Source organism: Eurosta solidaginis, chromosome 5 (assembly GCF_040869045.1).
Source record: "Eurosta solidaginis isolate ZX-2024a chromosome 5, ASM4086904v1, whole genome shotgun sequence".
Classification (NCBI taxonomy): Eukaryota; Metazoa; Arthropoda; class Insecta; order Diptera; family Tephritidae; genus Eurosta; species Eurosta solidaginis.
In genome coordinates, this window is record NC_090323.1 from 267,220,320 (window position 1) to 267,237,658 (window position 17,339).

Sequence of the window (17,339 nt, forward strand, 5' to 3'; positions counted from 1 at the left end):
AAGGTCTGGCAACACTTCTTATTAGAATCGTGGTATTTTCTTCGTCATTGTCCTCTAGTTATTATTTTGAACACATCCTCAAAATGTTTACTTTGTGGACTCTTGTAGAGGCTTCTCTGTTATGTTTGAATGCTGTATGTGTCTTGCATGAGGAGCGCTTCCTTGCCAAATGTAAGCACTGGGTAATAGTGCAGTTTACGGTACCCACCGAAATTTGGGTCAAAATTTTTTTCAAGTGAGGTATCAAAAGACGCGTATTCACGTCTAGATCAAGAATCCGAAAGCGGAAGTTAACTTTTTTCACCCGATATTAACGAAAAACCGAAAAAAGACCCGTGGGTCCTTCCGAAACGGGGGTGGGATCCTTAGTATTTTTGCGCAGAACACTTTTCTGCTTTGGCGGCCTTCGGCCGCGCTTATAAAAAATAAGGTAATAGTCTAGTTGAGGGGTCGACTGCTAATACGGTACCAAAAATATCAAGAGAGGTGTCAAACGACGCGTATTAGCAGTCGACCCCTCAACTAGACTATTACCAAAAATAACCCTGTGTTACGCCATGCCAAGTCCGGGTGTGTGGTATAACCGTGGCTACCGTCACGGTGATGCACAATTTTTTTTGTGAGTACAAACACAACAACAACCACATTAAAATCGCCAACTTCAACTGCAAATATCTCCGGACAGAGATAAAATTTTTCTTTTCCGCCTTCGGATTATTGTTCTCGAGATTAATACGCGTCTTTTGATACCTCACTCGAAAATCTTTGCACAAGTTTAGGGTGGGTACCGTAAACTGCATTACTACCAAGCACTGTAGTTTTACTATTAAAGGGCTTATTTAAACATAAATCTATTTCAGTTGGCTGGGGTGCACAAGCAGCAAATATGCAGAATTTTGGTCAACCGACAGCAAAGGCACAGATTCTCAACCTGGTCCGTTCCATTCGTACCGTAGCGAAAAGTAGGTCCTTTTATCATTCATAATTATTTCAAGATGTAACACAGGCTCTTTATTCCTTTCTTTGCAGTACCGCTCATATTTCTCAATGTACTTGCGATACTTATAAAGCTGATACTTGGATAATGTCGAGTTTTATTTGAATTTCATTAATGTGTATATAATATATACGTTTATGTTAAATCTAAAATATATGCTAGGTCAACTTAAAATTCAATGTATTGTTGATTTTCGTTGAAGTACTGATTTTATCCGATTTTCTAGTGCAATACTGTAAGCATCTAATTTATATGCGGCAGCCTCCAACTTGTCCACGGTGTCTGATATTTCATCAATTTGTTTCATTAAGGGTACCTATAAAATATATTATTATGAAATTAGCCAAAATTGAATGAAAACAGGTTATAGGAATACCAATTGTTGGAATTTAATGCTTAGTTCATTTGTAGATACGTTGAGGTTTTCAGCAATTTGCTGCATATCTGCATATTTGGCTACAGTTGCTTTATTCATTTCCTCTAATAGCTTGTAATCTTCCAGGGGTGCATTCAATTCATTACTTATATATTCCTCCGTTTTGCGAAACATTTTTGTTGCTAATCTACTGAGATTCGGATCGTGAGGATCTAATGCTTCAAAACTAGATGTGCTCGTAGAAAGTGTAGGTCCACGAATTGGCGAGTCTAGTAGTACGTTATGTTCCTGTGTTGTTTGAGGTACAGTAGCATTTGCCAACTGTTCAACTTTACTTTCCATTTTGATTACTTAAATTGGTATTATTTAAAAGTTTATAACTTTTTTCTCAACAGTCAAATCATTATGAATGGCCTATTAGTAAACAAATTACAGCTGACTGCAATGCGATACCAGAGTTTGATTATTTTTAGTTTCCCCGCAGATGCCACCTTAATAAATCACAAATCACAAAACTAGATTGCGCCTTGACGACTTCAAAATTGCTTCATTCTGCGCATTACGTCATAATTGACTCTTGAGCGAATAAAAAAAGGGCTAAAGAAAGTCAGTTCATAGTATGAACTTTATACGTTCTAAAAAAAAGGTAATCTAATGTTTACATGCGCAATGCGCAATCTTCAAATTTGATTTGTGTTAATAAATCCAATAAAACACAAGCGTTCCGGTCCAATCATGGTTCAATTATGTACAGGTTGGCTCATCTCATCAGCTGATTTTATTTATGTCATTGCATGGTCGAAGGGATTGTCAAAAGGAGATGGCATACTCAAAATGAAACCAACACATTGGCAACATTTTACTTACACATACAAAAACTGCTATGTTTTATGTTTCCATTCCATACCATTCGCACCAACACCAATACACAGATTTTGACAATATGAACAGACATATTTTGTTGCTTTACAGATGAGCCAACCTGTATATAGTTGAACCATGGGTCCAATGAAGCGTGATCCAGATACGGATAGATTTAACATGCAAATTCAACAACAATGTGATTCATATGGAATTTATACATGCCATACAAAAACAGTTTCGGGTAGTTAGCAATATATTTCACTGCTTACTTCTTTCCAGGCGAGCTTTCAATCCTACCAAAAACTCATTTGTACGTGTGATATTATTCCTCTTATGAGTTACTCACGCATTTATATCAATTATATTGGTAGTGCCAAATTGACGGTAAGCATACGGTAAGGCTGGAGTGAAGGCCTAGACGGCCCCGTCCGTCCGTTAGCACGATAACTTGAGTAAATTTTAAAGTATCGTTAATGAACTTTGGTATGTAAGTTCCTGGGCACTCATCTCAGATCGCTATTTAAAATGAACGGAATCGGACTATAACCACGCCCACTTTTTCGATATCGAAAATTTCGAAAAACTGAAAAAGTGCGATAATTCATTACCAGACGGATAAAGCGATGCAACTTGGTAGGTGGGTTTACCTTATGACGCAGAAAAGAAAATTAGTAAAATTTTGGACAATGGGCTTGGCACCGCCCACTTTTAAAAGAAGGTAATTTAAAAGTTCTGCAAGTTGTAATTTGGCAGTCGTTGCAGATATCATGATGAAATTTGGCAGGAACGTTACTCCTATTACTATATGTATGCTTAATAAAAATTAGTAAAATCGGAGAACGACCACGCCCACTTTAAAAAAAAAGTAACAAAAAATTTAATATCTTTACAGTATATAAGTAAATTATGTCAACATTCAACTCCAGTAATGGTATGGTGCAACAAAATACAAAAATAAAAGAAAATTTCAAAATGGGCTTTGTCCGCCTTTTTTCATTTAATTTGTCTAGAATACTTTTAATGCCATAAGTCGAACAAAAATTTACCAATCCATGTGAAATTTAGTAAGGGTATCGCTCATATGACGATAACTGTTTTCTGTGAAAATGGACGAAATCGGTTGAAGCCACACCCAGTTTTTATACACAGTCGACCGTCTGTCCCTCTGCTCGGCCGTTAACACGATAACTTGAACAAAAATCGATATATCTTTACTAAACTTAGTTCACGTACTTATCTGCACTCACTTTATGTTGGTATTAAAAATGGGTGATATCGAAAATTTCGCAAAAATGAAAAAATTTCATAATTCTATACCAAATACGAAAAAAGGATGAAACATGTTGATTGGATTGGTTTTTGATGCAAAATATAACTTAAAAAAAAAAAAACTTTGTCAAACGGGTGTGATACTGTTTGTGGTATTACATATATAAATAAATTAGCGGTACTCGACAGATGATGTTCTGGGTCACCCTGGTCCACATTTTGGCCGATATCTCGAAAACGCCTTTACATATAAAACTAAGGGCCACTCCCTTTTAAAACCATCATTAATACCTTTAATTTGATACCCATATCGTACAAACACATTCTAGAGTCACCCCTGGTCCACTTTAATGGCGATATCTCGAAAAGGCGTCCACCTATAGAACTAAGGCACACTCCCTTTTAAAATACTCTTTAATACCTTTCATTTGATACCCATGTCATACAAACACATTCCAGGGTTACCCTAGGTTCATTTTCCTACACGGTGATTTTCCCTTACTTGACTAGGGATGAAGGAAAATCGTTCAAAAAAACGTCACCCTTGGTCTACAATTTGGTCGATATTTCCCAAACGTATGTGATATGGAATTAAAAACCACCTAAAAACCATCTATGAAACCCTACCAACGCAGCTAACCTCTCAGCTGAGTATGTAATGTTCGGTTACACCCGAACTTAGCCTTCCTTACTTGTTTACATTGGCTCTGTTTGTAGCAGCACCAAAAATTCGAACTGGCTCATATTGCTTGTTTTGGATGCGTTTTGACTAAGTGGAATTTGTTCGTAAGTTTTTGCTTTTCCTTCTTTCTTATGAAATTGTCACATATTTTAAGTTAAGGCATCAATAACCGATGCCAATTGATATGGATAAGTAAAAATATGGTTAAATAAGGATATCATATCGCCTCTTATACAAATTCTCCGGAATGAACATTTATATTCTACCGAAATTTTGAAATGCACTGTAGCGACTGATCAGTGGATTATCACCCTGTCTTGGCTGCCGTTTCGAAAACGTCCTATCTCCGAAAGATTTTGAAGAACGCCATATTTAAGAATTTGTTTAAAAAACACCCTATCTCAGGTTTATGCTCAGATATTGCGCTTTTGAAACAAATGCCAATATTGAGCGTTATTCACAGAGTTATTCAAAAATTTTTTATAGGCCGATTTTTTATTGATTCCTTTCGTAAATTTATTCCTTACTTAATTGGCGTTTAACCGTTTAAGCGGTTATGGCCGTCTAACAAGGCCATAACAGTCGCTTAACTGGCGCCAATCGTCCACACGAAGGGAATTTAAATTGTTTCCCACCCGGTCCTTCCAACAGAGCGGGGCCGCCCTCTTCCTCTGCTTCCATAGCCGGGTTCCGATAAAAATACTTTCTTATCCGAAGCATCAGTAAGTCTTCTTCGGTACTTGCCGTGGCCAATGCGTAGAGGTCCGTAAATATGTCGAAGAACTTTTCTCTCGAACACTCCCAGAGCAGCGTGAACAAGCTTCAAGTTTCAGGTAAATAGTTTGAACTTAAGGATTTTTTTGCATACATCATTGAGCTTAAGCTTGAACTTCTGAATTGGAGATTTAGCTTAGCTTTTATGCATGAGACCCATTATGTTCGCGTACTGCGCTCGTCAAATCAAGGTTCCAACAGCTGTAGCACAATTTTTCTGTCAAGGAGCAGTAAGTAGGCAGAGTCCTAGAAAACGTATAGTATTTCCAAAGACAATTATTATGTAACATAGGTCCTGATTCTTGATAGGGGTTTTCGGTTTGGTCGCACGAACTTCTATCTCTGTGAGGTCCCTACGAACCGGCCAGTTCAAACTAACTAACCTAATGGGTATGTAGTCTATTGATAACCGATATACATACGTAAGCTATTTTATTTCATAATTGAGAATTTCAAACATTTTTGTTAAATGCCACAGCTTAGGGAACAAACCCAAACTACGCGACCCATTTTCTACAACTTTTTATTCCCCCCACCCCCCCCCCCCCCCCTCCCCCCCTCGGTTTCCCCCGGTAGTGTATTTTAGATTATTGACTTCGTGACAAAGTCTCAATCGCTTCCCCTTGTGACCTGGTGTAATACCTAAAGAAACAGGACCACTTCAGATTCATTGCGGGACCAATTTGGAACCTTTCAGGATCACTTCATCATAATTTTGGGTATAATTTCTGGCAAATTTCTGAGTAATTTCAAAAAATTATAAAATAAATTGTTATTATTCAAGCTAAAAAATGAAATTAAATTGTTTTTAAAGCCAATTTGAGATATTCTGGACAACAAGGGAATTTTCACATATTGTGCTTTTTTGAAGGCAGTTATACTTTTAGCGTTAATCCTTTAGGAGAGTCCATATAGTAATATTATTTTCTACGGAACATATTTATTCGGTGTTCCGTAAAAAAATATCATTCCACCTGAGCCCCTTCTAACATTTTATTTTTTATTTGAAAAATAACTTAGTTTTGAGTTCCTAAGTAGATATATATTTTTAGTAAGAGCCAAGGAAGGTAGTCAAGAATGTATTTTATTTAGCTTTTGTCATGATAAATCTTATTGTAAAGGCACAACAAAATGCTAGAGAAGTATTACAAAACAAGTAATTTTAAACTTTACCATTCGTCGTCACTCTCTTCGCTTGCCAGTCCACAATCTATAATATCTTGGTCCTGTTGCAGATTTTTTACAATTGTCGGTAGTGTGGTCAACGAAAAATATCAATTACATTAAATTACTGAATTTTGCATCATTTCAAAGCCTTGCTGACGGAAACAGTAAGGGAGTTTTAGCCATTTTCAGTGCTTTATCGGGAACATTTTTTTATTTATCTTAATTCTGTGCATTGTTTAAATCAGCGAAAGCAAAAATTGTCATTGGTTGCTCGCGATCATATTGGATCTTTCCCATGTTAAGACAACTAAATGGACATACTTTGACATTTGCGAGCAAAAGTGTAAATAATTGATACTACAATACCCAATTTTTCAGTGTTAATTTAACCTACAGTAAGTATTTACCACCGTGGTGTGATGGTAGCGTGCTCCGCCTATCACACCGTATGCCCTGGGTTCAACTCCCGGGCAAAGCAACATCAAAATTTTAGAAATAAGATTTTTCAATTAGAAGAAAATTTTTCTAAGCGGGGTCGCCCCTCGGCAGTGTCTGGCAAGCGCTCCGATTGTATTTCTGCCATGAAAAGCTCTGAGTGAAAACTCATCTGCCTTGCAGATGCCGTTCGGAGTCGGCATGAAACATGTAGGTCACGTCCGGCCAATTTGTAGGGAAGAATCAAGAGGAGCACGACGCAAATTGGAAGAGAAGCTCGGCCTTAGATCTCTTCGGAGGTTATCGCTCCTTACATTTATTTTTTTTTTTAAGTGTTTATCTTAGCTTTGCTCTGCCACTTTGGCCGTTTAAACTAAGATGATGTTAAAATTAAATTGCTTATTTTCCATTTTGATTACAATATTTTACTTTACATTTTGTTGTTTCGATATTGAAAGAAGCAAAGCTTTACATATTAAACAAATCTTACAAGAAGTTGAGGATACGGTGAACTACGGCAAAAAAATTATTTAAGTTTTCGTTATCTTAAAAATGCAACAGATCTGCTGAAATTAGAGTAAAGTTTTTACGGTACACGGGATATATATTGTTGTTATCTACGTACATACAATGCATATTTTTTACCAGTGCAGATTGTGGGTTTACAACCACTTCAAATTGATACACCGATTTGTAATTTTATAGTTCATTTAAAAAAAAAATACCACTATTTATTTTCGTTAAAACTTTATTATAAAAATTATTTTATGGTACAACGCCTGAAAGTATAACTGCGTTTTCGTTTTTAAGAATTTAATAGAATGAATATTTTTTTATTATAATAATTTCAAAATTGAAATATAAAAAATTAACAAGAACAATTCATTCAATTTCTACAAAGTAGTTTTATATAAAGTTGAACATAGATATAACTAATATAAATATCATAAATTAAAATAACATAACCCTACATTACTCCCCCTTCCAGAGATTTAATATTAAATAAGTTAAAAGTAACTTTCTTTTTAGTTTTTGTATTAGGAAAAGTTGTTTCAATGAAAGCTGGTTTTAAACGATCAATAGAAACGGATTTAACTTCATTATTTATAATTCCTTTAAAATTTTTATACATCTTTTTCCACAACTTCATAAGGTCATTCATAAGGATTTTGTAAAGAATGTTTATTTACAACGTGAACAAAAACTAATCGGCAATCTTTTAAATTCTTTGGAACAAAAACTCCAGTAGAATTTTGATGCTGCTGCAAATTCGATTGAACATTTTCAAAATGTTTGCGCAAACTATTTAGAACATCCGATGAACTTATATTCTCTGAACTTGAAACAATAAGATCGCCAGGCAAACGTACAGTTGAACGCAAACCAAGAAGTTTTATCGGTAACTCTTCGTACCAATCTCTAGCACCATTTCTAGCCATTATAGAGGATTTTAACTGCCTATGAAATCGTTCTACCATCCCATTAGCTTGAGGATGATAAGGAGACGTAGTTATATGGTGACTTTCAAGTAACTTGGTCAGTTCCGAAAACAAATTCGATGTAAACTGAGCTCCCTGATCAGTGGTTATTTCCAAAGGAACTCCAAAACGTGAAATATATTCATGAAGAAACTTCTTTGCAATAGTATTTGCACAGATGTCTCTTAACGCATATGCCTCCGGCCAACGCGTAAACCTATCAACAATAGTAAATGTATATCGATGTTTCAAATCATAAACAAAGCAAGTTTTAAAATTAGAAAAATGGTCGCCGTAAATTAAACACACATGCAACACATGCTCAAACAATTTTTGCAGTGTGAATTTAACGATATATGTATGTGAGCTGAAGAAATTTGAAAATTCCTCCATAATTTGAAATTTATAAATGAAAGCAGTTATGTTTATAATAAAACTGTTAAAATTAGTCGTTGTTTATGCCATTGGTACCTTTTTTTATTTGTAAACTGATACATTTCTTTCTAGGCTCACAACAACACTGCCAACAAGTCTGAAAAGGGTTTCGTTTTCCCACGATTGTATACGAAACGTGCATTAGTACGTTTTTTTACTACTACTTCCTCTAATGCTACCACCTTAAAAATACTTTTTTAAATACTTTTATGCATATATTGCAAAATGAATCGGCTTGCATATAATTAAATGTATGTGAAGGCGAAATGAATGTCAATAATGGTTATTCCGTTTTTCGTATTTCTTGCCAAAAAATGTATGTTTTTGTTTTCATACTATTGCAACACAGTTTGGGAATTGATTTTCGAGGTTGAGAGAGAATATTTTCATTTCATGTGTTTCCGCCACCTTCTTGCGATGAATATTGTTTGAGACGAAGCGTACGATATTTTCAATGTATTTTTTTTACTCCCTAACATTCCAAAACACACAAACGTCTCATCTAGCACTCGCTGGCACTGAAACTGATTTAGGAGCAGAAAACAGGCCCATCCCTGGTCTAAATGAATATGTTCGAATCTACTCTTAGGTATTGGAATTTTGCTTACTGGTAATTTTATATGACGATAAACTTTTGCCTTTTGACAATTTACACATTCTTTTGACCATAAATTTATTTGTTTGTTCATATTTGGTCAATAATATTTCTGAACAATCAATCTACGGGTAGCCTTTGTACCTGGATGTACAATTCCATGTAACATATTAAATACTGTTTTTCGTAAACTGTTTGGAATAAATGGTCTTGGATTTTTACCCGAATTTTCGCACCAGATATTGAAATTTAAAAATGAAACTTTAATTAATTTAAGATTAAGGCAATTGTGTCGGTCAATTCACTATCTTTTTGTTGTTCATTTTACAATACCGTAAAGTTTAGGTCGAAATTCTTAATTGCTTCTATTTCAAAAGTTCGTGATAATGTATCAGCCACTATATTATCTTTTCCTTTAATGTACTGTTTTATTATTTATTATTTATTTTATTTAATGTACTGTATATCGTTTGTAAACTGCGCAATAAAGTCGAGATGCCTCGTCTGTCTCAGACTACGCTCCGTTTTTGAATTTAAAGCAAAAATTACGGGTCTATGATCGGTATAAACTGTAAACTGTCGTCCTTCTAAGAGGTAGCGAAAATGCTTAATATTTAAATATATGGCTAATAACTCACGCTCAAATGTACTATATTAGGTACTTGATGGTGAAAGCTTTTTGGAAAAGAAACCTATTGGCTCTGATTTGCCATTAAAATGTTGCTGTAAGACACCACCAATCGCTGTATTGATGCATCAACATTCAAAGAAAGCTTTGCATCTTTATTAAAATGATTCAATAATATCGTAGATGCAAATTTTTCTTTGATACATTCAAATGCTTTAGTTGAAGTGTCGTCCCAAATTAATGTTTTGTCCCGTTTCTTATTTGTGCTATTGATTAAATTATATTGTAACGAATTTAGTGCAATTCCGCTTATTTGCAGCCTTCTGCTAACGTTCGAATCACTAAACTGTTGAATAAATAACTCCAATATTCAATAATGCAAAATGGTCTTTATTAGACTACTTACACAATAACACTTCTACTTCTCAACAGATAGCGTGCTTAAATCAAACTGATTGCCATGCCTCAGCTGGCGCTGCTTTTATACTCTTCGGTTTCCTCGTTTGCATATTTCTAGGCGTTTCTAGAATTTACTATTTGTTTACCGACTATAAACTCCCCAGCTATAACTACAGATGCACTAGCTTCTCGCATAGCCATATGCGCGTTTATATGTGAGTTATACTTCCATCGATGATTGCCTACTTTTGGGAGTATCTCAGATATATGCATGTATTTGTGCGTTTCTCTCCGCTGCTTGTATGGACATAATGATTGATTTGTTTATGTGCATACAAGTCTCTGCTCAGTATCGGCTTAGAGATGATAGTTTCCCTTAGTGTTGCTAATATGCGTCACAATCACCCTTATTTTCATTGTCGTCTTCGAGCTCTTGTGACGAAAATAATAAAGAGGAGCTTGGACTCAATAGAAAAGAAATCAGAAATAACTCCGATTTTTTCTAGCCCAGCTACAAGAACCTCGAATTGTTGCGCACTCGTTATTTTCATTTTGAATATCTAAATGAACAATGCATATTACATATTGGTATATTTAATTTATTAAAAAAGAAATGTTTTACTTACAAATTTTCCTTCTTCCTAAGTAAAAACACCGTCGACACAAATGGCGTCGTGTGAGGGCGACACGATAGCGAATTTGCTTAGCCAATACCAAATATGTATCGATAGTCGTCAATAGTTATCGAAAACGACGATGGTAATACCGAATATAACATGTCGTCGTGAGTCGTCGTCGTTCAGTGACGACGACACCAATAACAATAAGGGTGAATATATTGTATTTGTATATTCAGCAAGATTCGGAATATATCGATGATAATAGTTTATCATTCCAATAAACATTTGAGTCAATTTCAAAGATTTCGGAAGCTCAAAACTACGAATTGCTGCCACTTTTTCATCTGATGGTCTAATACCAGAAACGGAAATGTTGTGCCTTAAAAAATCTATGTTACTAACCCCGAAGATACATTTGCTAGGTTTAATGTTTAAACCGTATTCCGATAAACGCTCGAAAAGTATGCGCAGATCTCTTAAATGCTTCTCTTCATCCCTACTTGCGATAAGGAAATCATTAAAATATGCAAATACAAAGTCTAGACGACTTACAACTTCGTTAATAAACGTTTGAAAAGTTTGGGACGAAAGGGCACACGTAAGAACTCAAACATACCGAAAGGTGTTGTTATTGCCGTTTTATATATGCCTTCTTTGGCCATTGGTATTTGATGATACGCTTTTACTAAATCAATTTTGGAAAACACGTTTTTGTTGCGAAGATTCATATTGAAGTCATGGATATGAGGCAATGGATAACGATCGGGTACTGTTGCTACCTTCAGCCTACGAAAATCACCACAAGGACGCCAATCATTAAACGTCCTTCTTGAGTACTAGATGAGGAGGAGATGCTACGGATGAATCTGATTGCCTACAAATTCCAGATTTTAACAAAAAATCGAACTCTGTCTTTGCCACTTTGAATTTTATAGGATCTAAGCGCCTGGGCTCAGAAAAAGGAAGGCTTCCTTCAGTTACAAGTCTGTGTACCGTATCATGCTTAACTGGCTTCGTGTAATCTGGTTCGGATATCAGAGATGGAAATTCTTTCAATAACTTTGTATATTAATTATCCACAGAAAAAATTTTGGGAAGAGGAATGTTGCATAACCGTGATATAGTACCTACAGAAAGACTAGTCAACGGATCAACTTTTTGCGCAAAATTTAATATTGTTTGCTGTCTGATTACTTTCTGAATTTTGACTTCTGAAATTTTACTTCTGAATTTTTTTCAGCCTGGAACACAGCAACATCGAAAGAAGGCGTTATATTCAATCGAATTATGGAATATGTATAATATCACCAAATTCGGTGAAGTCCGTAAAAATAATTCCATCGAAAGGTGGCACAACATCATTCGAAGTGCGTTTGGGACACACCCTAACATATTTAATTGCATAAATAAAATAAAAAACGAACAGGCAATAATAGAAACAAAACTGCAGCAATTTTCAGCTGGAGGAGAGCCATATCGGAAACGCAAGAATAAATATAAGGACTTCGTTTTTTTAATGCTGTAAATTCAAAAGATCGCGGGTTCGAATCTAGCTCAAGGCCTAACAATAATTATTTTATCATTATTATTATTATGATACATTTTTTTTTTAATTGGAACAACAAAAATTGTTAATACACCCTAGAGCACGGGGGAAAAGTGTCAATAAATATGACACTATGGCATCATTGCCATGAAACAAGTCCAATTTTCACATCCATTCTGCAACAGATGTCGCAGTGCTGTGAATATCAATTGGCAAGAAACAGGGTATAAGTAGAAATAATGAAGACAATCAAACAACCGCTGTGATAGCTGAATGATTATAGCAGCAGCGCCTAAACGTTGCCGATGAAGGAATTTAGCAGTTCTTGAAATCATTGTGAATGATGACAAAGTGTGATCTCTTATCTGTCAACTGCCTGACAGACTGTTCAATATGGCTACTTTTCAGCGTTTTGACAGGCTGTTCAATATGGCGGCGCCTATCTTCAGCGGGTGATAGAAAGAGATACAGAATGAGACAGCGATAGTCAAATACGAATCAGGTGATACAATCACTTCGGAATTTTGACGTTTATGCAGATGTGATCACACTTTGTCATCATTCACAATGCTTGAAATGGCTCTATACAACGAGCTTTGGCAGTTGTCTAAATTTTTTTCTTTCTTCTATTCTAATTTAAAATTTTTTCAATAAGGAAAAAGTGTATCATAACAATCATAATGATAAAATAATTATTGTTAGGCCTTGAGCTCGATTCGAACCCGCGATCTTACAAATCAGTAGGCCGATATAACACCAAAAATTGTAAATTCATTTGAAAAAAATTAATTAACTACATACTTGCTATTGCACACAATTCAAAATTTTATATTGTACTACTTTTTCTTTATACATAATTCCTTCCAAACAAATAAATGTTTTTGAATTTAGAGACAAATTTAATATTTTCTCTGTCGTCTGATTAATTTCTGAATTTTGACTTCTGAATTTTGCCTTCTAAAATTTGGCCTCTGAATTTTGTCTTTCTGAAAAAAAGGGTTCTGACTAATTTTTTCTGAAAAAATGTGTTTCTGAATTTTTGGCACCGATAATTCCACAAATACATGTTTACATAATTTCTCGAACAAAAACAAAATTTAATATTTTACTTTGTTTAATTTTTGATTTTCTTTTGTTCGGAGATTGATTTTTTAAATATTAAATTGCTCAAAAACTTCAAAAAAATCATGACCGACCAGAAGAGAGCACGGGTATACCTCATCTGAAATAATCTATATTCAACATGATGTAGCGCACTTAAGATTTCAAACTGCCGCATGTTTTTTACATTTTGCTGATATGATTTAAAAATAAATATGTAGATGTATGCACATATATATTGAAAAACAAGTGGCAAAAAGTTAGTTACTGTGTGTACCTTGGGGCATAGTGTACAAGTACAAGTGTGTTGACTTATCTGTCAAGCATTCTGACAGGCACTCGCTGGATTCGGAATGACAGCGAATTCAAAATGGATACCATTACCGAATGCTCCGAATGATTGAAAAATTGAAAAAGTCCATACGATTGGTAGTCAAAAATGTTGTCGTTGAGACTAAAAATGCGACTCTAGACCTGAGATTTCCATCAGGTGAGCGAGGCTGTTTGTAGTTTTGACGTTTATCGCTTAGTGAACACACTTGGTATAGGTACACTATGCCTTGGGGCGAATGCAAGTAAAATGGCGCAAGTTAACATAGATCGTAGGCTTAAACATTTGTTTGATGGTGGCGAATGGAATGTTTATGACGATAAAGTCCTTAATTTGGGTGTAGGAGCACCAGGTCCAGATTTGCTTGAAAACTGTTGTGATATTTTCGAAGCGGCCACTACACACCGCATGGTGAGGTCTTCAATTTAAATTACACAAATTTCTAACGTTTCAGTTTTCTTTTTAGAAATATGAGAAAGAATCAAATCTATCTTACATCTTTCAGTACGGACCAACTAGTGGGCCTACAGAAGTGCGAGATGCGATCGCAGAATACTTTAGTGCTAAATATATTGACAACCCAATGAAAAGGTATACTAACAAATATTTGCGTGCCAATCTATGTAGCTGTGTGTGAGCAGCTCTTGTTTGGCCTATATAATCCATACGCTTAGTAATATTCTGCGTTTTATTTCTTATTAGCGAAGATCTAATTATTACAACCGGCGCATCACAAGGTCTACATTTTGTGTTATCCACTCTAGTGGATTTAAATGGCATCGTTTTTGTCGACGAAGTGACTTATATGATCGCACTTGATGTACTCAAACAATTTACAACGTTTGCCATTATACCAAGTGAGTAAGTAGACTGCACCCTGTAGCAGCGAGCCTCTCCAAGTGTAGGACTCCATTCTTCTATTGATGGGCTAACCATGGCTCCAGCTCGGGAATCAGGTCCCTGGTCCACTTGCCTGCAACACTGCAGCTCCATTGCTTTTACCAGCGTCGGATAGATTCTTTTCGCGCCTGTTCTGCTGGTATCCTATCCAGCCATTATTATTATTATTATTATAATATAATAATATATTATAATAAGCTATCAGATGCATCGCGGCCACTTTTGCGCTTAATTTTATTAGCAACGGCAAACGAAATTAGCTCCATTCAAATCATATTGAATCTAATCTCACATGAACATAATATCGACAGCTGAGGGAAATGTTACCCTAATTCGCTGCCGGTTCAAAACAACCTCATCTCAGATAATTTTTAATAGAGTCCTGCATGAATGCATTCACACGTGAATGTACAATGAGACATACTGATACTGTATCAGTATCCATTATACTTCACGCCAATGAGTTTGTATTGTATGAGTGATGGTATGCAAAGAGAAGTTGTATGTACCGCATTTTGTCTGCGTTGTATAGGCGCGCATTCATACCATTACCAAATAAGTTCATACATACACATGTCTCATCGAGAAGCACAATGAGATAAACGTTGTACAAGTTGTACCAATGAATATACTATGAGTACTAAGTACCTATGTACTTGTTTTCGTTCTAAAATGATGTATGCATTTATGAAAAGTTAAATGTTTGTGTTGAAACTATGAAGAACGTAACAGAAAATATGGGTATTTTTAAGTGGCGAATGCAAAATTTTTTAATAAGAAATAAAAATACTAAATATCTTTTCTTAACAGCTAATAAACGTTACAAATCAGACATGCTGGACAAATTTGCAATGTTTCCCGCCTTTCATAAAACAATTTCAAAAATTAATAAAACTTCAAAATATATATTGCGCCGGTATCCCTAATCACCATCAACTTGTATGATGCATGTATAGAATTATTCTAGGCTGAAAGTCATTGATTATTTTGTAAAACGTTATTTCCCTAAAATTAATATACACGCATACATACATAAAACTATTTTCATTAGACAATGAAAATCCGCGATACAAAACAATGGTAGGCATTCTCAATTTATGTGGGGATTTCCCATAACTAACGATCCTGAAACATTTATGTTGTGCGCCGCTAATCACCATACATACACTTGTATGATGATAGACACTTGCCTGCCTGAAGGCCATCGATTATGGCCTTAAAAATGGGTTAGGATATATTTATGTATATACATATTGCATTGTAGAAAAATTTCATCTATTTCTTTAACTATTTATATAATTAAACGCACTTCAGTATATATATAATACATGTACCTAAGCTTTGAAATAAAGCGCGGAATAGAACTATATAAATAGAGAAATTAACTGAAGAAAGATCATACCAATGGATAACTACATTGAAGTATCACCAACTAAACCACAATACTTTTTCTGAAGCCTTTTAATATTTAGTGCACAAATATATACATATATCATGGAACAATTAACATCAGCCAATTCACCGATGTCCGTAAAAAATCGCCAATTTGCCGAAATAAAAGAAAAAATAGTCAAGGGAGACGATAAAATCATTTTAACTGCCGGAAAGAGCAAAGTTTGGAATATTTTCGGCAAAGCAGATATTGGCGGCAGCTTTTTGGACAAAGTAGTAGCTTGCAAAGACTGCAGTAGCGTTTTAACCTTTACAAAGATCACATCGAATTTAGTCAAACACAAGTGTTACAAAACTTTTACAGATCGAGTTGACAACAGGCCCCGAATAGATTTTGATGACGAAACAAGATATGACGTTATCCGATCTGTTACAGGATGGGTTGTAAAAAATTGCCGATTGCTTACACTTCCTCTTTTTCCTGTTTACTTCTTCAATTCTTCTTACGCTTGTTTTTTCTGTACTATTTACTTGCCCTCTGTTGGCTTATCTTTACTTTACTTGTATCACTAGGCAAATTTGCATATTTGTTTTACTGCTGATTATAAATGTTTGCATTGATGTTTTCATTGAAGTTGTGTATCATTTAACGTGACTGTTCAACAAATATTCGGCACTAATGATAAACACAAGGTGATGTTGGATATACTGTGTAAACAATCGAATGGTCTTAACGTAGTTCACTTTAATGCACGGAGCCTGTGCTCTGATAAGATGGACTATGCTAGATATATTTTTAATAATTCGTTGGTAGATATCATTTGTATATCTGAGACCTGGTCCGGTGAACATGTCACTGACCTACATTGCTGCATTAGCAACTACCCTGCAAAAATCGTTGGATCATGTGGTCCACTGGAGTACTTACCATTGTACTCCACTGTAATGCAGCAATGGACCAACTCGTATTTCTACACGAACATATTGTAAGCCGATCATTGCTCGTTTTTAACGATTGTTATCACTACACGATGTTTATTGGACTGTGGGTACTCCATGTATTACTCTGATGTAATGCGGAGCTGGAGTATATGGTCCGGTCCTAGGATATCGCAATGTTAATTGGACGACATTTTTTGTATGAATTGTGGTTAATTTTGGAGCACTCGCTTGGTCCATAGCGAGTACTCCATACATGCATGCATGGAGTACTCGCGATTTTTGTAGGGTATAATGTTGTGCGAAATGATCGAAAGCACAAAAAAGGGGGTGGGGTAGCTATATATTGCAGAAAATCGCCTAAAATCAAAACTCTCGCTAAATCTGAAGGTTGTGGTACTGAATATATTG

At 35.3% G+C, this 17,339-nt stretch overlaps 3 protein-coding genes across 4 annotated transcripts in view; 2 read left to right on the top strand and 1 right to left on the bottom strand.

The window, feature by feature from the left end:
- LOC137253436 (immediate early response 3-interacting protein 1) lies at nucleotides 1-1,171 on the top strand. The gene is made up of 3 exons (XM_067790349.1): nucleotides 1-171; nucleotides 861-962; nucleotides 1,030-1,171. Exons 1-3 carry the CDS (start codon nucleotides 84-86, stop codon nucleotides 1,083-1,085), a joined length of 246 nt encoding a protein of 81 aa, XP_067646450.1. The 5' UTR covers nucleotides 1-83; the 3' UTR covers nucleotides 1,086-1,171.
- Blos2 (biogenesis of lysosome-related organelles complex 1 subunit 2) overlaps nucleotides 1,075-17,339 on the bottom strand; it is a 25,001-nt gene continuing 8,736 nt past the window's right edge. Inside the window, exons 2-3 of the mRNA XM_067790348.1 lie at nucleotides 1,374-1,723; nucleotides 1,075-1,313 (exon numbers count right to left, since the gene is read on the bottom strand). Coding sequence (XP_067646449.1) covers nucleotides 1,173-1,313; nucleotides 1,374-1,715 — 483 coding nt within the window. The 5' untranslated portion in view covers nucleotides 1,716-1,723 and the 3' untranslated portion in view covers nucleotides 1,075-1,172. The remainder of the gene's footprint in view (nucleotides 1,314-1,373; nucleotides 1,724-17,339) is intronic.
- The window catches only part of LOC137253434 (2-aminoadipate transaminase), a 27,828-nt gene continuing 24,399 nt past the window's right edge, over nucleotides 13,911-17,339 (top strand). Inside the window, exons 1-3 of one of the 2 annotated variants that reach the window (XM_067790345.1) lie at nucleotides 13,911-14,108; nucleotides 14,164-14,288; nucleotides 14,400-14,554. In XM_067790345.1, the coding sequence (XP_067646446.1) occupies nucleotides 13,947-14,108; nucleotides 14,164-14,288; nucleotides 14,400-14,554 (442 nt within the window). In that variant the 5' untranslated portion in view covers nucleotides 13,911-13,946. The remainder of the gene's footprint in view (nucleotides 14,109-14,163; nucleotides 14,289-14,399; nucleotides 14,555-17,339) is intronic. The other variant, XM_067790347.1, reaches the window with a different exon arrangement.